Raw genomic sequence first — 22,887 nt, forward strand, 5'->3', positions numbered from 1 at the left:
TACCTAAGTAGTAAACTAAATTATTACTATAAAGGTAAGTAATAAGCTTTACGTAAAAAATATTATAAAATAGTATATTAAATAGGCCCTATTTAAAATATCCTTATTATTATAAACGTAATAATATAATTACGAAAAGAGCCTCTAGGATCCCCTTTCTTAAGGTAACTTCTTAGCGTTTATTTATTAATAATACGTAGACCCTAAGACTTAAAAACGGGAATATTATAAAGAGCTAAGGATAAAGAGGCTAAAAGAGGGCTAGACCCTTACTTAGTTTTTTACTAAGTAATTAGTAATTTATTATAACTTAGGTATAGAAAATATAGAGAATTCGAAAATAAAAGTATATTAGTTCTTTTTTAAATTACTATCTTAGTTATAAAACGATTTAATTTATTATAAGGTCTTAATTAAGAGAGTACGTAATATAGTTTACGAAGTTAATAAATTATAATTATTAAATCAATAAAAAGGCAGCGATTAGTTATAAAAGGATAGTAAAAAGAGGCTATATTTATTATTAAAATAACTACGTTAAATATCCCTTTTTTATAAAAAATAAATAAAAAGAGCTCTAAGGGGCTAGGCTCTAAGGACTTATTAAGAATAATATTATAAAAACTATATAATAAAAATACTCGCGCCGAGCTATTATAAAAGCGTTATAATAATAATATTAAGTACTTTATATATAATAAAATAAGCTATATATTTAGTAAGTATTAAAAAAATAAGTTAAGAAATAGGGACGATAATAAGCCGATATACCCCTAATTAAAGCTAATATTAATAACTATTTAACGGGTTATTACTAAGCTAAGAGTTATAAAAGTCGACTTATTAAAAAATAAGTAAGCGTAAGTAATATACTTAATATACTTATACTAAGTATTAAGAGGGTATTAATAAAAATAACTACGAAGGGTAGGGTAATAGTTCTACGAAGTATTATTAAAAAGCTAATAAAAGTTAATATAAATATATACTCTGAGATAGATATTATTAGTATTAAGCTCGTAATTTATTTAAAATTAACCTTAGCTTTTACTATAGCTCCCTTATTAAGGGATTTTTAAAATAAAGCTATAAGCTAAGGAAAAGCTTATTAATTAATACTCTTTTTTATTAACTATTATAAGTAGCTAAAGAAGATTTAATAATTATTTACCGTAATTAATAGGGATAAAAAAATAGTAAACTTCTTATTATCGTAATTATTAATAAGCTAGGAGGGTATTCGTATTAATATAATAATAAATATATAGTTATATAAGCCTATTTTAATTACTAAACTAAAGGTAATAGCTTACGATATTATTAAGAATTATAAAAGAGTATATATATTATATATTATTATTATAAGAAGTATTGTGGGGGTAATAAAAACTAAACTACGAGGGGGTTTATTATTGGAACTTTAATTAAAAATAGAAACGTTTAATAAGTAATTAGTAAAAGGACCGTAGTTATATAGCGGGGTAAAATACTTTATTAACCTAGTTCTAAGTATTAAACTACCGTATAATCCTAGCTATTTATTAAATAAAAAATAATTTAATAAGCTTTATATATATATTATTAAGAACTTAGTAAACGGTTATATTATATTTTCGGTTAATAAGGCTAAGGTACTGATCCTCTTTATATTAAAAAAGGATAGTACGCTACGCTTTTATATAAATTACTATAGGCTAAATAAAGTAATTGTAAAGAATTAATACTTATTACTGCTTATTAATAAGCTCCTAAATAGGTTTTATAAAATAAAATGGATCTTAAAAATAGATATTAAGGATACTTATTACTATATCTAAATTAAAAAAGAAAACTAATAAAAAATAGCGTTTTAGAGCTAATATAATTATTTCGAATATACTATTATACTTTTTAAGCTAACGAACGTACCTATAACGTTCTAAGTATATATTTACTAAGCGCTCGCCGACTTATTAAATACTTATTATATAATATATATAAGTAATTTAATAATTTACTTAATAATAAAAAAGTAATATATAGAGAATATTAAAAAGGTCCTCTAACGTTTACGTTTATATAAGCTTTTTACTAAACTATTAAAGTACTCGTTTTATTAAAAAAGGGTCGAGTTCTTAAGTTATATTATTATACTAAAAAGAATTAAGATTAACTTATTATAAATACGAATAATTGCTAATTAAAAGGCGCTAAAGTTTATTAAGGATATCTAAGTATTTTTAAGGTTTTATAACTTTTATTAGAAGTTTATTATTAAATACTTAGGTATTATTATATTAATAATAATATTATTAAAAATAAAAAAGGGGTAAATAAAGGACTTTTAATAAACTAAAGAAGTAAACGAGGCGTTTAATTAGCTAAAGGTCGCTTTTATTTTAGTAATTATACTTACGTACTAAAACTTATAATATATTATATAAATAAAAACTAACGCTTTAGTTAAAACTATTATAATAATTTTATTATAATAAGTTAATAAAAAATAGTAACTTATTACTTATTAATTATAAAAGCTTATAAATACGGAGTAGCGATAAGCTATAAGCTAATAAAAACTACTTATTATAATAAAAGGGCTAGAGCACTAGGCTTATTACTTCTAGGGCCTTTTATAAAAGTTTATAGTTTTAATAAATTATTAAATACTTAAGGGAGTAATTAGTATATTAATATAGGACTTTTAGAAAAGGCTCGTAAAATAAGTATATAAATTATTAATATTTAACTTTAATTTAAAATACTAACTAAAGAAAACGAACTTAGCGGACGGTTTATTTAAAAAGCTAAATTATATAAAGGGGGAAGTGCTTTATAAAGACGTCCTCCTTATACTAGCTTAGAAATTACGTTTTATTAGCGAACTACTACCCGACGTTTAGTAAAGGATAATTAGCTTAAAAAGATAAAATAATATTATTAAATATTATAACCTAATACGTATAATAAAGTTAGGGCCTCGCCCTATAGGACTTGCAATAGCTACTATACTATATATATAAAAATACGGATTTAAAGTAATTCCTTTTAGAGTAAAAGAACTATAAATAAGTTACGTAACTATAATTATAAAATAAAATAAAGAACGGATACTTATAAATAAATAGGATAAACGATTATAAATAAATAGAACGGACGACCGTTTAGTAAATAATTAAATAATAATAAATAAAATATTATAAAGGATATATTTAGGAACGAGATTTATATATAATATAAACTTAAGCCGGGCTTAAGGATAGACTTTTTATAGCTTTTTTAATAATTAACTTAGTATTAGATCTTACGATCGTTTTTACCTATTTTTATTAAAAACCTCTTTTAATAAGACTACGATTAATTACTAAAGCCTTATTTACTTTATAACTTATAAATATAGCTTTAAAAAAGCTATTTATAATTACGATACTATTTACTTAATACTTATAACCTTAACTTTTATTAATATACTTATTATAACTAGCTAGCTATAATACTTTAATTATTCTTATTTAGTAAGTTTACTTTATAAAAAACTAACTAAATAATACGAATATATTAACCGCTAGTAATAATAGTATAGCATAGCTTATTAAAATAACTATACTTACTATTTAATAACTATACGATATAATACTTAAACTTAAAAACGAGAATAAGTAATTTTACGTTTAGCTTATAATACCCCGACCTCTTTTAGTACCTAGAGCTAAGTACCCTAAACCGGAACCCTATAATAGGTCCCCGGATACTCTTTAAGGATTCCTTACTTAAACTAGGGCCTACTTACGTTATTATAAAACCTCTTTTATTACTAAAGCTAATAAGGTTTATTATATAGCTTTATTTTTTAAAAAGGATACTCTCGTTTAGTTCGAACCCTTTATAAAAAACTATTTTAAGAACGAACGTAATATTTAGGACAAAAATACTAAGAAGATCTTTAATAATTATAATAAGTTTAAAAAAAGACTTAAAGAAACTTTTAGTAACCCTAATAAAGAATAAATTATTCAATAAAGGTTTATAACCTTTATATAAAAGGGATTAGTTAATAAGTATATATTTAAATTTAAATAAATTATTTCTAAGCTTAACTAGGGTAATAAAGTACTTATAGTAGCCTTTTATCGCGGCCTAAAAAAAGAAGTTAAGGACGACCTTTCTTAATAAGACCGGCCTAATAAACTCTATAATTATATTAATATAATTATTATGATTAATAATTAACTCTACGAACAACGCTTTAAATAAAAAGGGTAAAACGCTTAGAATAACCGATCTAAGCCTAATAATAAACATAAATATAAACTAACGACTATTACGACCGAGTATTATAGTAGACTTATAGATCTTAACGTTATTAAAAGAAAATAACCTCGCTAAAAAAAGGACTTTAAGTATTATAACTATAATAAGTTAGGATATATAGCTAGAGACTATTAATAACCTAAGCGTATTTAATACTAACCTATTTTAAAAAAGCGAGCTAATATTATAAATAAGGAAGTTCCTTATAAATAACTCTTATAAATAGCTTATTATAATAATAGCTACTTTACTTATTAAAATAGTAAAGAATAAATAGGATAGTACTTTAAATAACCTAAGAGTAATAGACGATTTATTTTACTACTTATTAAAACTCTAATAGTAAAAAAAAAAAAACCGATACCCGCTTATTAACCTTATACTCTTAAAGAGAATAATATCGAATGCCTTACTATACTTTTTTAAATTTATAAAAATATAAAAGAGAAGGGTAAAACGGACCCCGTTATAAAAAATACGCTTAACCTCCTTAAAGGATAAATTAAATAAAGACTCTTAGTTAATATAAAGGAGTAGTTCCTTAAGCTTAAAAAAAAGGACTTAATATAAAAGAAATTATAAATAGCCTCGTATATATAGCGTAACGAAACTATATAAACTAAAAATAATTTATTAAGTTTAAAAAAGGATTTAATTTAAATAAAATCCTAACTAAGTCTATTTATATAATATAAAAAGTAAATAGTAATAGAAAATTTATTTATAAAGTTAGGGAATAGCTTAAAGACCTTTTACGTAAAAATAAGATCGAAGTACTTAAAAGACTAATTCTTAACTTCGGAGTTATAAAAAAAAAAAAATTTAACTTTAATTTTAAAAAAGAAAATATCGAAGTTAGAACTAGTTCTTTTTATTTTAACGAAATAAAATTACTTTATAATTCGGACGAACCTCGTAACGTTACTTAATAACGTATTTAAATAGAGATTAATTATAAAGTACTACTTAGTATTAATAATATTAGCTTTAAAGAGGATAACGACGAACTACGGTATAAATATATTTATTTATTTAAGAATAACTAAACTATTTAGTTCTATAGAACTAAAGAACGTAAAAAGGTTATAATAACCCCCTATATAAATAAAAACCACTCTTTACTTAACCCCAAAAACCCTTTTTATAAGGAATTATTTTAAGTAGAATGCCTAGATAATAAATGTTTTTAGTACCTTATATATAAATAAAATAGTCGTTTCTACTTATAAAAACGCGATAATAAGCCTATTAAGGATATTTATATAAAAACCTAACTACTTAGCTAGATATTACTAAGCTTTAATAACAATAATAAAATAATATTTAGCCTAAACCCCAACTTCTTTATAAAATACTTTAATAACGAATATATAAATTAAGAAGACTATAAGTATAATTAATACTAAATTTATTACGTTAAAAAAACTAAGGTATAAAAGGAATATTAAGAGAGATATAAATAAAGGAACCGTCCGAAGAGATAAATAATAAAAAACTAAAAAAACTAATTATAAAGGAACGATAAAAAGTAAAAAGAAAAAAGAAAAGTTCTTATATATAACTAAATAACGTAACGACGCATACTTATAAATTAACTTCGATATTTATAAACGAGGATTAAACGCTATTATTAATAGCGGCATATAAAAAACTTATATTTTATTAAAAATAATAAACGAACTTAATTTACTATAAGTATAGAAGAATAACTTATACTAACTATGAATAGTAAAAAGAAAACGAGTTAATTATAATTATAAATATATTAATTAAAAGACCGTATACCTCTCGATATATATTAATAATTAATAAGAATAATTATAATACGATATTACGGAGATTAAAAATATCGACGTTATTTTAGGAATCTCGTAGTTATAAAAGCATAATTTATAAATAGATTAGATTACTAACTAGGTCCTTTAGAAAAATCTAGTTACTAAACAACTTAAAAAAAAAAGGGTTTAAATAGATTTTTAAGAACTCTTAAAAAACGAAAATAAATATAATATATAGCTTTTATTAAAATAGTAAAAAGCTCTAAGAAGTTTATAACTAGTACTAATAATTAAGGATCGTAACGACTTTAGATTATATTTAAAGAGTACTAAATATATATAAAATTATTTATAAAACTTAAAGAAATAGGATTACTAAAATATAGTAACTAGGATATAGAAATCGAACTTAAAGAAGGAATATAACCCGGGTTTTATTTAATATATTTAATAAATTAAAAAGAATAAGAGTACCTTAATAAATATATCGATAAGGAACTCGAAAAGGGATATATTTAACTATCGAATTCTCTTATTAAATTCCCTTTATTTTTTATATTAAAAAAAAGAGGAAAATTAAGACCTATTATCGATTATAAAAGACTTAACGAAATTACGAAAAAGAATTATTACCCCTTACTACTTATTACTAAACTTAGAGATTTATTTTATAGAGCTAACTGGTTTACTACTATAGATCTTAAGGAAGTATTTAACTAAATTTAGATTAAAAAAAGAGATAAATAGAAAATAGTATTCCGAACTCATAAAGGAGTTTTTAAGTACCTCGTTATACCCTTCGGACTTATTAATACTCTAATAACTTTTTAAATAATAGTTAACTACGTACTCCGGAAGTACGTTAATATCTTTATTATTATTTATATTAATAATATTCTTATTTTCTCTCCTAACCTCGAAATATATAAAGAATATATCTATATGATATTTTAAAAACTTTAAAATATTAAACTATATACCGAACCCTCTAAGTACGAATTCTACGTATAAAAAGTAGACTTTTTTAAATATATTATTATACTAAGATAAATTTATATATAAGTATTAAAAATAAAAATAATTAGGGACTAGCTTATATATAGAACGTTGAGGACGTATAAGGATTTTTAAGATTCGTTAATTTTTATTAACAAATCTTTAAAAACTATATTAATATAATTAGACCTTTTAATAACTTAATATAAAAAGATACCCTATTTATTTAGGATCCTAAGTATAAAAAAGTATTTATTAAAATTAAGAATATAGTCGTTTTTAAATTAGTTATTATAATCCCGGACCCCTAAAAACCTTTCGAAATTAAGATTAATACCTCGGACTTTATTATAAGAGCGGTTTTAGGATAATAAGATAAATAAAAAAAGCTTTACTTATATTACTTTTATTTTAAAATATTTTACGGAATAGAATTAAATTAGTAGATCTATAATAAGGAACTAATAGTTATTATTAAAATATTTTAAAAATAGAGACTATAGTTATTTAGAACTAAATACGAAGTTATAGTTTATATAAACTATAAGAACCTTATAAACTTTATAATAAATAAGAATCTAAATAAATAATAAGTTAAATAGAGCGAATTCCTATTTAAGTATAATTTCTAAATTATTTATTAAAAAGGTTTAGAAAATAGTAGAGTAAACGCTTTTAATAAAAGACCTAATTACGAAGTCGTAGTCCCTAAAGAAATATAAGTTATTTTTAAGTAAGAGAAAGATAGTAGTCTTATACTAATTACGAAGCTCTTTATAATAACTAAAAGGATTAATACTAGCTCGATTAAAAAAATAACCCCTAAGCTTATTATAGAAATTTATAGTATACCGGTATATAGCTACTAAGGAATTATTAAAACGTAAAAACGGATTTATTAATACTATAATAAATCTACTATATATACTAAAATTATAAAAGTAATTAAGGACTACGCGACTTATAAAAAAAGTAAAAATAGCTTATATAAGCTTTATAATAAGCTATAACTATTATAATTACTAACGGAAGTATAGTAATTAATTATATAGGACTTTATTATTAAATTACTAAAGTCTAGAGAACTATTTACTAAAATATAGTATAATAATATTTTAATTATAATTAACTAACTTACTAAGTTTATATACTTTATTCTTTATAAAGAATTAAGTACTATAGAAGACCTAATATATGTATTTATTAAGGTTATACTTTCGAACTATAGTTTACTAAAAGAAATTATCTCTAATAAAGATAAGCTATTTATTTTAAAGTTTTAGAAATCCCTAATTTTATAACTTAGTATAAACTATAAATTATTAATATTATTTTACTTATAAACCAATAAATAAATAAAAAGGATTAATTAGATCCTTAAAATAAACCTTTATTATTATATAAACTATAACTAGGATAATTAGGTAGTACTTTTATTAATAACTTAGTTCGTATATAATAATATAGTTAGTAAAAATATAAAAAAATCTCCGTTTTACTTTAATTATAAATTCTAGCTAATAGCGTATAGAGAAGTATAATAAGGACTATAAGTTATAAAAGTTATAATAAACGTAAGTAAACTTAAAGAGATTTATAAATAAGCCTTACTAAACCTCGAGTTTATATAATAATATATAAAAAAGAACGTAAATAGATTAAAGATTAGAGGACTATTTTTAAAAAAGGGGGATAGTACTTATTTTTTTTATTATAATATTAAAATAAAATAACTAAGTAATAAATTAAATTATAAAAAACTTAAACTTTTTAAAATTATTAAAAAAGTCTTATTAATTAATTACGAATTAAGATTACTAGATATAATACGATACTATCCCGTTTTTTATATCTTATTACTTAAACCTATATTAAGAGGATTATATATAAAAAATTATATTATTATTAAACTAAATTAATTAAAATACGAAGTTAAACGGATTATTAATTATAGTGTTAGGAATAAAATATAAGAATTCCTTATTAAATAGAAAAACTACGAATATAAAAAAAATATAAAAGAACTTATTACGAACTTTTAGAACTTTTAATAACTTTTTAAGGAGTATTAAAATTAAAATTAAATCTAAAACTCTTAGTTATTATAGCGTCCTAATTAATAATTCTAAAAGTACTATTAGCTTATACTTTACGGGCCGCTAAGGAAGTGTTTTTAGAGTTTTTAAAAAACTCCTCTAATATAACTTAACTCTTTTTAAATACTATTTACTTTTAGGAACGAAGATGCTCTAACTTAAATAACGACTTATTTAATTTAGCCTAGGCTTATTAATAAGCCTTAGCCTTTTTTTATAACTCCGTAGCCCTCTCTTAAAACTATAACTCTTTTATTTCTTTTTTATAATTAAGACGATTAAACTCCGTTATTAACTAACTAACTATACTTAGTTAGCTAAGACTTATAAATAGAAACGTAATATTTATAAATATAAATAGTATTAGTAAATATATTATATAAAATACTTAAATAATAGTATATTCCGTAGACCTCGGAATTAAGAAGAACTAAATAATAGACCCCTCGCGAGCGATAATTTAAATAAAATATTATTTCTATACTTTTATTAAAAAAGTAAATAATACGTAATAATTTACGACGAGACGTAGCTATTAGAGATTTCGATTTTTTAATTTAACTTAATATCGTATTAATATATTTTAAAGAAATACTTAATAATTCCCTAACTTAAGAATAGACGACCTATTTATAGGCCTAGAGGACTAGATTTTTAAGAGGAGAAGTTAATATTACGACTTAATACGTATAATAAGGTTAGGGCCTTACCTTATAAGACTTATAGCGGCTATTATATTATATATATAAAAGTACGGATTTAAAATAACTCCTCTCGGAATAAAAGAACTATAAATAAGTTATATAATTACGATTATATAATGAAATAAAGAACGGACGCCCGTAAATAAATAAAATAAACGATTATAAATAAGTAAAACGGATAACCGTTTAGTAAATAGTTAGATAATAATAAATAAGATATTATAAAGGATATATTTAGGAACGAGACTTATATATAGTATAGACTTAAGCCGGGCTTAAGGATAGACTTTTTATAGCTTTTTTAGTAATTAACTTAGTATTAGATCTTATAATCGCTTTTAGCTACTTTTACTAAGAACCTCTTTTAATAAGATTACGATTAATTACTAGAGCTTTATTTATTTTATAATTTATAAATATAATTTTAAAAAAACTATTTATAATTATAATACTATTTACTTAGTACTCGTAGCCTTAACTTCTACTAATATACTTATTATAACTAGCTAGCCGTAATATTAAAGTATATATTTAAGTAGTTAAGGCCTCTTTTTATAATCCTAGCTAAATATCAACTAGTTTTAAGGACGGGGAATCCTCTCTCCTATATTAATAGCGTATTATAAAGCGTATTAATAAAATAGTAATAAGTATTATTATAATAACTTAAAATAAAAAAATAAAAAAGTTATTAATAAACGCTTATTAATAGTCCGGTAAGGGTAAAAAGGAGTTAAATAGAGCTAGGGTTATTATATTAAAATAATATATTTTACGCCCTATTATAAAAGAGCTTATAAGGGGTAAAACGGTATTCGCTTCTTATTTTTTATTAAAAACTAAAGAGCTTATTAAAAGATTATAAACTAAAAACGAGTTTTATATATTATAATTAATAAAAGTTCGTATTATAACTAGCGAGCTAAAAGTATATTTATTTAATAAATAGGGTATACTATGTTTTAAAAAAAGACTTATTATTCCTTAAGTAAAGTCTTTTTAAATAAAGATCCTTTATTAATATTATAATAATTATAGGGTAAGTTATATAAAAGTTATAAAAACTCTCGAGCTAATTTAAAAGAAGTTTTATTAAGAAGATATTTAATAAAATATTTAAAAATACGTTAAGAACTATAAGTATTATTTAAGAGTTATAACCTTAAAATATAAGCTATATAAGTAGTTATAATTATTATTACTACTTTTATATTTATTTTAAAAAATATTTATAGACTTTATTACGGGGCTATTACTAAGCGCTCGTAATAACGGCGTAAAGTATAATAATATTTTAGTTATTATTTATTATATAATAAAGTTTACAAAGTTCTTACTTATTATTAAAATACTTAACGTAATATAAATAGTAAGTATTTTATATTAAGAGGTTAAATATAAGTTCGGTATATTAAAAAGTATTATTATAAATAGAAATAAGCTCTTTATAAGCGTATTTTAAAAAGAGTTTACTAAAGAACGGGTAATATATTATTAACTATTTATTACGTATTACTTATAAGTAGATAGCTAAATAGAGCGAACTTATTAAATATTAAAAAAGTATTTAAAGATTTATACTAAGAGCTTATTAAATAAATAAATAGCATAGTTAGAAAAGGCTAAGTTTATATATAATAATAACTAATATTTTATTATAAAAGTATCCCCGTATATAATACTATACGGCTACTACTTTAAATACGTTAAATATATACTTAATTATAAAGTTATAGTTTAGGGGGTTTAGAAAAAGGTTTAGAAAATTAAGGAAATTAGGGCCTAAGCTATGCGAGTATAAATATAAGCTTTTAAGAGCTAAGTAGCTTATTATAATAAAAAATATACCTTAAAAGAGTTTAATTATAAAGAGGTCATTAGCCTATTAATAAAAAATATATAATTTAAAAATAATGAACTAGTACCGAGATATATTAAAATAGTAATAATTAAAAGGGTAGGGAAATAGGCTTACTAAGTATATTTACTAAAAAAATATTAGAGAATATATAATATTTTTTTAGTTTCTTAGCTTAAATTATAAAAAAATTATTAAATAGTTAGTAATTAGATAGTAAATCTCCCGGAGTTAGAAAATAAGTAAGACGTTTAAAAAGTTAAAGAAATCGTTATAATATAAAGCGAAAAAGGAAACTTATAATATTTTATTAAATAAGCTAAGTATTTTATTAAGTATAATACGTAAAAGCTTATTAAATATTTTAAAAGGGTAGTAGAAGTAGTTAATAAATTCGAATATTATAAAAAAAGGATATATATAAAATAGGATAATAAACGTTAAATTCGTAATAAAAAGTTACCGAGGATAAGTTAATTAATAATATATTATAAAACCCTTTTTATTTAGCTTAGCGCAATTTTTAAAAAAAAGATATAATATTATAACCCTTAGTAATACGTTATTAAGAAATTACTAAGATTTAGTTACGTAGGGGGAGTAACTTATATAATACTAATAATAATAATAGCGGCTCTAATATATATTTTTAAAACTTAATAATTAATAATAATAATCCGCTTAGTAAATAAAAAGCGGGGAGGCTTTATGCGTATACTTAGTTAATTACTTAGAATAAAGCCGTTAACTTTATTAATATTATAATAAGTAAGAGGAAAGTGGTTAAAGTTATATAAAGTATTATATATATTAGTAATAATAGTTCGTAAAGCGTTTATTACTTAGTTATTATTAAAGGCTATAATAAGAGGTATAATAGGAGCTATAATAAGAGGTATAATAAGAGCTATAATAAGAGGTATAATAGGAGTTATAATAAGAAATAGAATAAGAAGTAAAATAAGGGGTATAATATTATTATCATTAATAATAAGTTAGGTATAGGGGACGTTATTTAAAGCGACGCTCTCGTAATTTAGTTAAACTAAGGGACCTTAGTAATATTAATATTTATAAAGAACTTATTAATATTAAACTACTTATTACGACCTATAGCTTTAACTTTAGTATAAATAATAGCCTCGTTAAGCTATTATAAAGCTTTTACTTAGAGTAAGAGGAGCGTAATACTAGCTTTATTAAGATCTAAAGTAATATAACTAAGGGCTAAAGTACCCTTATTTATATTAAAAAGAGCGTTATAAGTAGGGGTTAATAAGTTATTAATATTAAAATAATAACGCTTATTATAATACTAAAAAAAAGAATTCTCTAAGTTATTACTGAGCTTTTTAAATTTAATATCCTCGCGCTAGGACTTATTAAATTTAAACTTAAAGTCGTCCCGCTCGTTATTATTATTAAAAATATAATTAATAATAAGAATATACTTTTTAATAAAAGTCTAAGTCTCGGGATTATAAGAAATAAGGGTAATACTATATATAATAATAATATAAATAAGTATTTTATTTATTAAGAACTTAGTAACGCGTTTATAAAAAGTAAAAAAATAAAAAACTCTTAAATATATATAATAATAACGCCCTTAAAAGTCTTTTTATAATACTAAGTTAAAGCGTCGAAGTTATTTTATAAAGTAATTATATAGCTATTATTATAAAAATAAGCTAGTTAGAAGCGATTAAAATAGGAGATAATTTTAGTTTTATTATTAATATTAAGGATATTAGCTTAAAAAAAGAAATCTAAGTTAATAAGAAAAGAGTTTACTAAACGATTATTAATAACTTATCGTAATTAAAATTAATAAGTTTAAATATTTATAATTAATAATAAGCTTTTAAAAAGTAGCTTATTTAAAATAGACTTTTTTTATTTTATTACTTATTAACGGGTTAGTAATATAAGCGGCGACCTTTTTTTACGTACTAATAATATAGCTAAAAATATAAAGAACGCGGCTACGCTTATAAAAATTAAAACTACCCTATTCCTTAGTATTATAAAACTTTATAAAAATATTTTAAATAAACTAAGCGGCACTATATAGCTCCTTAAGAACCTAAAAAATATCGTTAGCTAATATTTTAATAACGGATTAATAAGGATTCGACGACTTATAATAAAATACTTCTTTTTATTAATTTAATAAATAATATACTTAATAATATAAGTACTAGCGATATAAACGAGCTCGTTAATATTACGATATAAACTAATTAAGTAGCGTATATAAGGAGTACTATTACGAAAATTACGAAAGCCCTTTTTAAAATTATACTCTATATTAAATATATCCTAAATATATAAAATAGTAAATATTTTGGTAAATACTTAGCGATAGTATAATAAAAGAGTTATAATTAGGAAACGATATAAAATTAGAATATTATAAAAAGAAAAGTATAGTTATATAAAAAAGAATTTATAGAACGGTTATTAAATAAAAAGAGAGAAGAAAAAGTAAATACGTAACTAATAATAAGAGAAAAATCTTTTATTATACTTAATAGCTTAGTAATAATAATAATTATAAGGTTAGGTAGGTTTTTATATATTATAATAATTAAAATATTTTATTATAAATATATATTACTAACTTAGTAACTAATTAGCGCGCTATTACTAAATAATAATAATAAAGTATTTGTTAAATAAAGAAATAGGAGTAATACCTTATTCTTAAGTAAAAAAGGATATTATTAACGCCTTACGGAATTTATTATAAATAATAACGTTAATAGCTTTATTATTAGTATTAAAAAAAAATATTAAATAATAACTTTAGGGACTAAAGTTACGTAAGGGGGGAGGAATTATAATAAATTCGGGATATAGTTAGTAATAAGACGTTAATAACTTAGTAATTAGTATATAGATCGTATTATAAAAGAACTTTTTAAAAAATAAAGCCCTTATAAAGGACTTTATAAGCTTTAGTTTTATAATATACTTATACTTATATTATAACCTCGCTAGTTAAGTACTTATAGCCTAATCTCTTATAAAGAAATACCGCTTTTTAATAATAATAGAATTATTTATTATATTCTCTTTACTAAGCTCTTTTTTATAATAAGATTTAATAAAATTAAAAATAGCTATATTTAATAACTAGAGAATATAAGAAGTATATAGTAATAAAAATAATAAGTAGACGTTATTTTTATAGTACTCTTATATAAATTCTATTATTATATAATTCTTATAGTTATTTAGTCTTAATAATTAAAGCTAGTTTAGCTTACTAAGCCCTTTAATAGAGGGGGTCTTAGTTTATAATAAGAATACTTTTTTTAACTAATAGAGGGTAGTCTCGTTAGTTATTTAGTTATTATTTATTATTATAAATTTCTAACTATTATAAGGGTTAAGTTAAAATAGAAACTATTATTATTATACTCTCTTTTTTTTATAAATAACTAGTAATTTAATAGATCTATTATTAATAAAGATATATTTAATAATTATTATTTAGGTACGCAAACTAGGCTCTTTTTTTCATATTACTATAGCTTTTATTATACTTAAAACTAGCTTATTAGCTCCCTTACCCTCTATTATACTAGTCTTATTTATATTATACTTATTAGCCTATTTAATAGCACTAACTTTTAGTATATTAAATAATTTAAATTATAATTTAATTATATTAATAATAACTTTATTAATATATTACGAATTTATTAAACGACTTCTTTAGACTTTTATTAATAGACTTTTTTTTAAAAAAAGCGTTAATCTATCTCTTTTTAAATAGTTTAGTATCCCCCTAAAATATTAGAACTTATTTAGCGAGTTTTTTAATTTATTAATAAATTAATATAATACTTAAAGTATATTAAATTTAAACTTATTAAGCTAGCTAATCTTTTTATTATAAAAGAAGCTTTTAAAGGTTTATAAATACTATTATTCTCGTTTAGTAACCTCTCTTATAATTCTAAAGTATTAACTTAAGAACCCCGAATATAATCGAGGCTCTTTTAAAAAAAAGACCGTTTTTAATAGTATTAAGAGCTTATTAAACCTTATTTTTAATATATAGTACTATTAACTATAGATTAATAAGTATATAAAAAAGAAATATATTTAGACGATTTTTATAATTATTATATTAAATTGAAAATCGTAAGTAGGGTTTTTAATCAGTAGTTAGGAAGGAAATTGGGGTGGGCCAAAAGGGGGGGTGGGCCAAAAGTGGGTGGTTTGACTTATTGGGAGATAGTAGACTTTTAGTCATCATTAAGTCGATTCAACTAGAGAGGGAAAAATCAGCGGCGGAGTGGTTAGTTGAGCTGATGATCTGGAAAGCTGAAGGGGTCGTTGCCGAGACCTGGCCCCTATCGGCCCATGTCAACTCAGGCTGAGGTGCCACTGCTACCGGCCTCGCCTCCAATTATGCGGGAAGGAAACTGAACCAAACGGCTTGCTATTGTATGGTGTATGGCTGCCACAACATGCGAGTCTCCAAGTCACTCGCACGACCTTCAGACAATGTATCGTAGACCTAATGCACTGACATTTCCAGATAATCAGAGTCACAATTACTCATGGCAGAAGAGGAAGGCCCACGGACGTTGCAGATAGTACTAAGTGAAGTAAGTCTCCCATTCTTTCAGATTCTATTCATCTGCGTTGCGCTGGTAATTCTACAATCAAAAAATTTAACCATCCCTTATACTGTCTATAGTCTCCCGTCTAGTGAGATCATTTACAACTTGCTTCTCAGGTTCTTTCTCTCATCCTTCTTGAACAGCACCTTACTGTTGGGGTAGGGGTCAAACACGACGCTGTTGAGCGGGTTGTCCTCGCTGGCGCGCTTGAACATGTCCTCGTACACCTTGCCGTCATAGCGGCCCAAACTGCTGTCCAGGACCCAGTCGTCAAACTTCCAGGCATCGACCAGGCGGACTGCGTGAGGGCGGATCTCCTCCAGGAGGGTCATGACGGCCTTTGTCCTCGCCAGCGTGATCTGGCGGACAGTGACAGCCGCAGAGCTGTAGAACTCGCTGGCCTCCTGCTCGAGGGTGTTCAGAGCATACAGTCTGAAGAGCTTGTGCAGCAGGCCGACGGTGTCCTTGTCGAGCTGCTCGGTGGTAGCCTTATCGTTGAGAGCCTGGTGGAAGTTCTTGACGACCATGTACTGGGCGTGCGCGGTGCTGAGGCGCCAGAAGTCGACGAGAAGGCTGTTCCAGGACTGCTTGTCCTCGTCTCTGTGGCGGAGGGCCTCAAAGGTGAGGAAGGACACGCGCCAGGCAAAGGCAGCGACGAGGTCCTCGTCTGAGCCGAGGACATCGAAGGCTGCGCCGATGTCGCGGCGGCGGAGGAACTCGGAGAGAATACGAGTGGTGTCGTTGTTGCCGGCCTTGCCCTTGAGAACGGAGCGAGCGGACTTCAACAGGTAGCGGGATACTTGCTGGGTGAGCATGTAGTTGTCGCCCTCCCAGGTCAGGGTTGGCAGGTAGTCGGCGTACCAGGAACCGATACCGCTAAAGGAAGAGTATCCGTGGCCTCCGCAGGCGCGGCGGCAGATCTCGAGACCCTCACCAGCGACGGTTGAGCCGTAGGCCTTGAGGGCGCAGGAGGTGGCGTGGAGATCGGCGAGGAGGTCGGTGCCGGGGTTCAACTCCTCGGGGCCGGGGTTTCTGGTTCCGTCGCTGAGCTTGCCGACGTCGCCCTTCATGCGCTTCTGGTTCTCGTTGTAAAGGTTAATCATACCGCGACCGGTAAAGTGAAGGGCAAAGGTGGCTGCCAGGAGGGGGAGCAGACGAATCTGCACCATGGTGTAGTTGAGAACTTGGTTTTCACCAGGCTCACCCGCCGGCGCATCTCGGTCCTGGAACTGTCGGCGGACAGCGCAGTAGCGGGTGGCGATGGTGACACCCTTGGCCAGGACGGAGCCTGACTGCAGGACAATGTTGGATCGCACCCATGTGAGGGTTCCGTAGATGAGAGAGGGGTTCGCGGGACGGATGTACTTGCTCGTGTTCGGGTCGATGGACGAGAATCGGGCGAGCATGTGGTTGTGCGGGATCTTGACGTTGTTCAACAGCAAGAAGCCGTTGTCCATGGTGTTGTAGCCGAACTTGGGGCCGATATCGCCGACGTGGACGTTCGGGAGAGGCTCGTGAGTCTTCTTGTCGCGGATCGGCACGACGAAGGGGTGGGGGCCAATCTTCTTGCCGTTGAGGATCAGCTGGGCCATGACGACGGCATGGGTGGCCGTCTTGCCCAAGGAACCGATCCACCACTTCGAGGCCGTTAAGTGAGGCGAGTGCAGAACGAAGCTCTTATCAGACGGGTCCCACGTTGCCGTGGTCTCGAGGCCACGAACGTTGGAGCCGTGGCCAAGCTCGGTCTGGGCGTAACATCCGAGGATCTCGTAGTTCTCGGCGGGCTTGAGGAAGAGCTCGTGCTGCTCGGGAGTGCCCTGCTCGCGCAGCGTGACGAGGAACATACTGGCGTGGAGGCCATACGGTGTCGGCTCAGCAATCAGGTCGTTGGCAACGATGTAGTCTTGCTGAGACCAGTTGTGCTCCTTGGTCAACTGGAACAGTCTCTTGCCTCTCGCCAGCGCAGCCTCGATACGGGCATTTCGGCCGCGGAAGTAGTTCTGGGTCTTGTCAAAGACAGGCTCCTTCTTTAGGATGTTTAGTATCCTCTCGCTGCGCTCGAGAGCCTCATTTGTGAACATGAACGACGCGAGCTGGTCGACGTTGAGGTTGGACTTTGCGCGCTCCTGAGCGAGGAGCTCAGTGCCCTGGGGGCCAGATGGCTGGAGGGCCTTGACCCAATCCGGGGTATTCGGCATCGTGACTTTTGTGTGTGGGGATGATAAGCTGGGGTAAGTGAAGGGCTGGGGAAGTTTGTCTGGAGAAATGGAGGCTGCAGATGGGATTTTGTAGGATATGCTGTTCTTGAGTCGTGAGGTGTGCGCTGTCCAGATCTAATCTAATCGAGGTTTCGAGAGTTCCGACTCGGAGAGCAGCTATGATGCTTTGAAGGGCAGTGCCTCGGTAATTACTACATCTAGTTAGACTCTAGCTCTTGGTTCGCGTCGAAACTCCACAAAAAGGCTCTCTGGAAACCCCTTATTTCACCAGGTAGCCCACCAAAAGCCAAACATGTCTGCTCCCGATCATCGGACATGCTCGGCGCCGACTCCGACTCCCGAGGGAGAGGGCACCCCTAGCCGATTTCCCTCGGTTGGTTTTCTCTAGTGCCGGGTGACCGCTTCTAGACCTCCGGGACACGCGGGGTTTAACTCATCTTACCATCCATCACTATTACGCGTGCCTTATGACACCAACCAGCTCATGGCCAAAAAGCATGGGAAGACAGTTGACGATTGGGGCAATTGTGAGATCGCACATGTTAGTTTTCACTGGCTTTTCGTGATGAACTAAGCTACCTTTTTTCGGAGAAGAGTTTCGTCGACATTGCCAAGCGGGCGCAGTGAGCAACTCCATTCAACTACTAGAGCTCAATGCAACTTTGAGGCACACGTTCTACTTATCCTTCGACGGTCACAAACTTTATTTCTGATAGTTTATCTTTCACAAGCTACTCCGTAGAAGCTCAGGAGAAGCTCTGTCAACCACAGAGGTCCCCCGCCGCCGGTCGCCACCTGGGAAAGATTCATTCCAAGTTCCTCAATCCCCTATTTAACTCCAATTACATCTCTTTCAGAGAGGCATTCCCCTATACGAGAAAAGAGTCTCGACCCGCAGATACTCGACCATCCCAACCGGATTTCATCCATGTCCGGGGCGCTTGGATGATGGATCCAGATAGTCGGATCTTGATCCCTGCCACAACAAATGATGCGTCATCCAGCACCAACACCTGACAGATCCACCAGACGCTTGGCGGGACCCAGCAACAACGAACATGTGAAATTGTCTGCTTGAGTCGTGCCATTGGGGATTTTCTTGGAATAGCTGTTTTCCTTGTGTTGACGCGGTTTGATCATCCGGTTGAGCTCAACGAGTGCTATGGCTATGGTGCTTGTTGCATATTGGCAAGGCTATGCGGCTCATGGAAGAATGGTCTATGCAGGCGTAAGATGCACACCATCTATCTTGGTTGACAGGAAACCGACCACCCTTTAGTGCCAATGTCGCCACTCCCGATGGTGAGCCATGCAGAAGATTTCCATAATCCCGAAACTCCGAATGGATGGTTATTCGAGAGTCTGAGACCCTGAGAGTAAGTAAACCATGCGGAGCATTCGTGATTGGTCCATAGTATGGGCACCGTGTTTGCGCTTAAGCGGCACGTTCATGTTGGTGCACTGTACAATGAAGTTTGCTTGAGACAATGAGCAAACATTGGCAACCAACATGGAAATGATGGAGCCAAAGGGACGAATCAATAAGACTATCTCAAGCCAAGAACTCACGTAGGTATCTCCGGCCCCATCGTATTTCAGCTTCTGCGGTGTGCCTTTGGCGTCGCCCCAGTGCGCGCTATCAACGTGCGACACATCTCCCTCCCAGCCTAGATAAATCCATCTAATTCCGGAGGCGAAATGTGTGTTTGCTACCCCAACAACAAGTCAGTCCCTGTGGCGTCACGATCCTTGCCAAGATCAGTTGTTCGTTAGCTGAAGAAAGTAGCTAAGCTGTCAGATTCACCGGCAAGGGCCGCCATTGGGCGAACCGGGAGGGTTTCTAAGACCAACTACTATCGCAACAAACACGAAGGTTGCTTCGTCGGTGGCTCCTGTCCAAATTCAATAAGGCCCTTGCATGATGGAACATCGCCGAGACCTCGACACAGGATGTGAGCTTTGAGGTGCATTTCCGGATCCTCGTCCCTCGACGGCCGGGTAGGCAGCCTGATGTGACCGGCTTTGTCCTGACCCTTCAGGACTTGAGCCTCAGAAGTCCGGAGGAGATGGTACGGCTAGATCTCCTGGGTCTCATTAAGAGAAGATTGATATGAGCCTCTGTTCACATAAAAGGGCCAAGTTTTCCTGCGATACTTGGAGAAGATTTTATGTTGTGCCATCACAAAAGCAATCACCGCGAACTATTTCCTCAAGCTCCTTTACCTTACAGCCCATCATATAATGCCTTCCAGAATTGATATGGCTATCCCAGAGGCCCCAATGGCTAGACGCAAGAACAATGACCCTCCACGTTCCCACATGGTGGGACGACTTCACCCATCTGGGTTGAGGATCACCATGGAGGTCAACAACTACTTCCTCAACAACTGGCCTTTCCCTGATGAGCGAACCAAGCTCCAGTTTGTTGCTGAAGGTCTGCCAACTTGGCACTTGTGCCAGTACCCGATGGCCCGCGAGGACCGGGTCGGTGCAGCTTGTCGCTTCATGGTCATGCTCTTCCTTATTGATGGTAAGTGGGACTTGTTTGTGCCCATGTCAAGAGTATGGTCTGACTCTTCTGGATCTTTAGACTTGCTAGAGCATCTTTCACTGAAGGAAGGCTCGTCCTACAACGAGCGGTTGATCTCTATCGTTAAGGGTGAGACGGTGCCTGCCCAAGATTCGCCGATTGAGAAGATGGTTTTGAATGTCTGGGAAGATATGAGATCCATCGACAAGAAGCTCTCGGATGACATTGAAGAGCCTACTTTCGCCTTTTGGCGGTCTCAAAATGACAAGGATCGTCTGGCGAAGAAGAGTGTGGCAGAATATCTCAAGTATCGAGAGCTCGACGTCGCTTCTGCGTAAGTCTCATGATGTTAAACTTCAAGCTTCGATCATCTGACCTTCTGCAGCGTGCTTCTAGCTACTCAGCGCTTCCAGGATGCAATTTACCTCAGCAAAGAAGAATTGGCCTCAGTTGCTGATCTGGAACTCAACTACACGCACCACATCTCCGTCATCAACGATGTCATGAGCTGGGATAAGGAGCTTCGAGCTTCCAAAGATATCGCGGCTGAGGGCTCCATCGTCAGCAACATTGTACAGACTCTGGCTGATGAGAGTGGCCTTGACTACGATGGCGCGAAGCGAACCTGCTGGGTCATGATTCGGGAGTGGGAGAGACAGCACGATGCCATCGTCCAGCAGAAGCTCCAGGAGGGCTGCTCTGATGCACTGAAGACCTACATGGATGGGATCGAACTGCAGATGAGTGGTAATGAGCTGTGGAGTCGAACTACGCACCGCTACAACGCCCCTCATCTTAAGTAGATCCATTCAGACATTGCTATTTGTTTAGTTAGGTATGGTAGTTTGCACTTCGTAGGTATCAATACACGATGTCTTTGAAATGTGTTATCATTGGCTAGAATCTGTTCGGAAGCGGATGTTCAATACATATAAAGTCTCTCCACAAATCAAAGCCTTCGGAGGACTCTGAAGTTTGAGTAGTGATTCTTAGTCTCCACAACTGCTAGCTTTTGCAGAAGGCGCAAGACTTTTGGAGAAGATTCAATGAAACCTTGACGTTGGAAAGCCTTATGTGTGTCATTTATTTCTAAATTCTGTAGATGTCGAAGCACCCTAGAGATTGTTCGCCAGCAGCAACAGTTCGCTTCATCATCCGGCTGTAACCTTTCGTGCCAAGCCCATCTTGGCGATGCCAAGATATGTCAGGTTCCGTTAAATTCGACGTCGTTCATGTTGCAGACTCCAACTACGCTAGCCGATAATTCAACAGCTAGATGGGGCTCTTCAAGTATTGTCGATCTTATTCCTTCTGGAATCTTAGTTCCAGACGGTTGGAAGCCGAGATATTTCGGCAATCTGTACCCGAATAAAACTACTGCTCGTGTTCGGATGTCCGGCATCATACCTGCGCGGAGGCGAAAGTACAAGGTTACCCGCATATGCTTACAAGAATGATGCGACCATCTTGTAAGAGAACATCTGTCAGATTACGTACTAAGTACCCGTTGTGACTAGTGAGGAACGAACATGCCTTACGCTCTATTGTGCAACGGCTGTTACTTGGCAATGAATATTTCGTACTACCTTACTTTCAAGGGCAGGCTCATATTGAAGGCATAAAGTTGAAGAATGTAGAATCTTTGCACACAATCGCACAACGGTCCTTCAAATTTCGCGCTGTTCCTCGTTTCCATCCTATTCACTTGCAGACCTCTTCTCACCACGGGAAAAACTCCCACTTGTCAATTCCGTCCAAACAATGGCCTCAGCTGCA

The 22,887-nt window shown here is 30.7% G+C and overlaps 3 protein-coding genes across 3 annotated transcripts; 2 read left to right on the forward strand and 1 right to left on the reverse strand.

The window, feature by feature from the left end:
- Positions 1–8,800: 8,800 nt before the first annotated feature.
- CLUP02_11756 (uncharacterized protein) lies at positions 8,801–8,983 on the forward strand (the record flags this gene model as incomplete). The annotated part of the gene is made up of 1 exon (XM_049290723.1): positions 8,801–8,983. A coding segment is annotated over one exon (183 nt), but the record flags the coding sequence as incomplete, so codon positions are not given.
- Positions 8,984–16,460: 7,477 nt separating this feature from the next.
- On the reverse strand, positions 16,461–18,560 carry CLUP02_11757 (acyl-CoA oxidase; the record flags this gene model as incomplete). The annotated part of the gene is made up of 1 exon (XM_049290724.1): positions 16,461–18,560. The coding sequence occupies one exon, from the start codon at positions 18,558–18,560 to the stop codon at positions 16,461–16,463; it is 2,100 nt and encodes a 699-aa protein (XP_049147869.1).
- Positions 18,561–20,822: 2,262 nt separating this feature from the next.
- CLUP02_11758 (aristolochene synthase) lies at positions 20,823–21,914 on the forward strand (the record flags this gene model as incomplete). Its single annotated transcript, XM_049290725.1, has 3 exons — positions 20,823–21,111; positions 21,172–21,445; positions 21,497–21,914. The coding sequence occupies 3 exons, from the start codon at positions 20,823–20,825 to the stop codon at positions 21,912–21,914; spliced, it is 981 nt and encodes a 326-aa protein (XP_049147870.1).
- Positions 21,915–22,887: the final 973 nt, after the last annotated feature.

This window comes from Colletotrichum lupini, chromosome 6 (assembly GCF_023278565.1).
Source record: "Colletotrichum lupini chromosome 6, complete sequence".
Lineage (NCBI taxonomy): Eukaryota > Fungi > Ascomycota > Sordariomycetes > Glomerellales > Glomerellaceae > Colletotrichum > Colletotrichum lupini.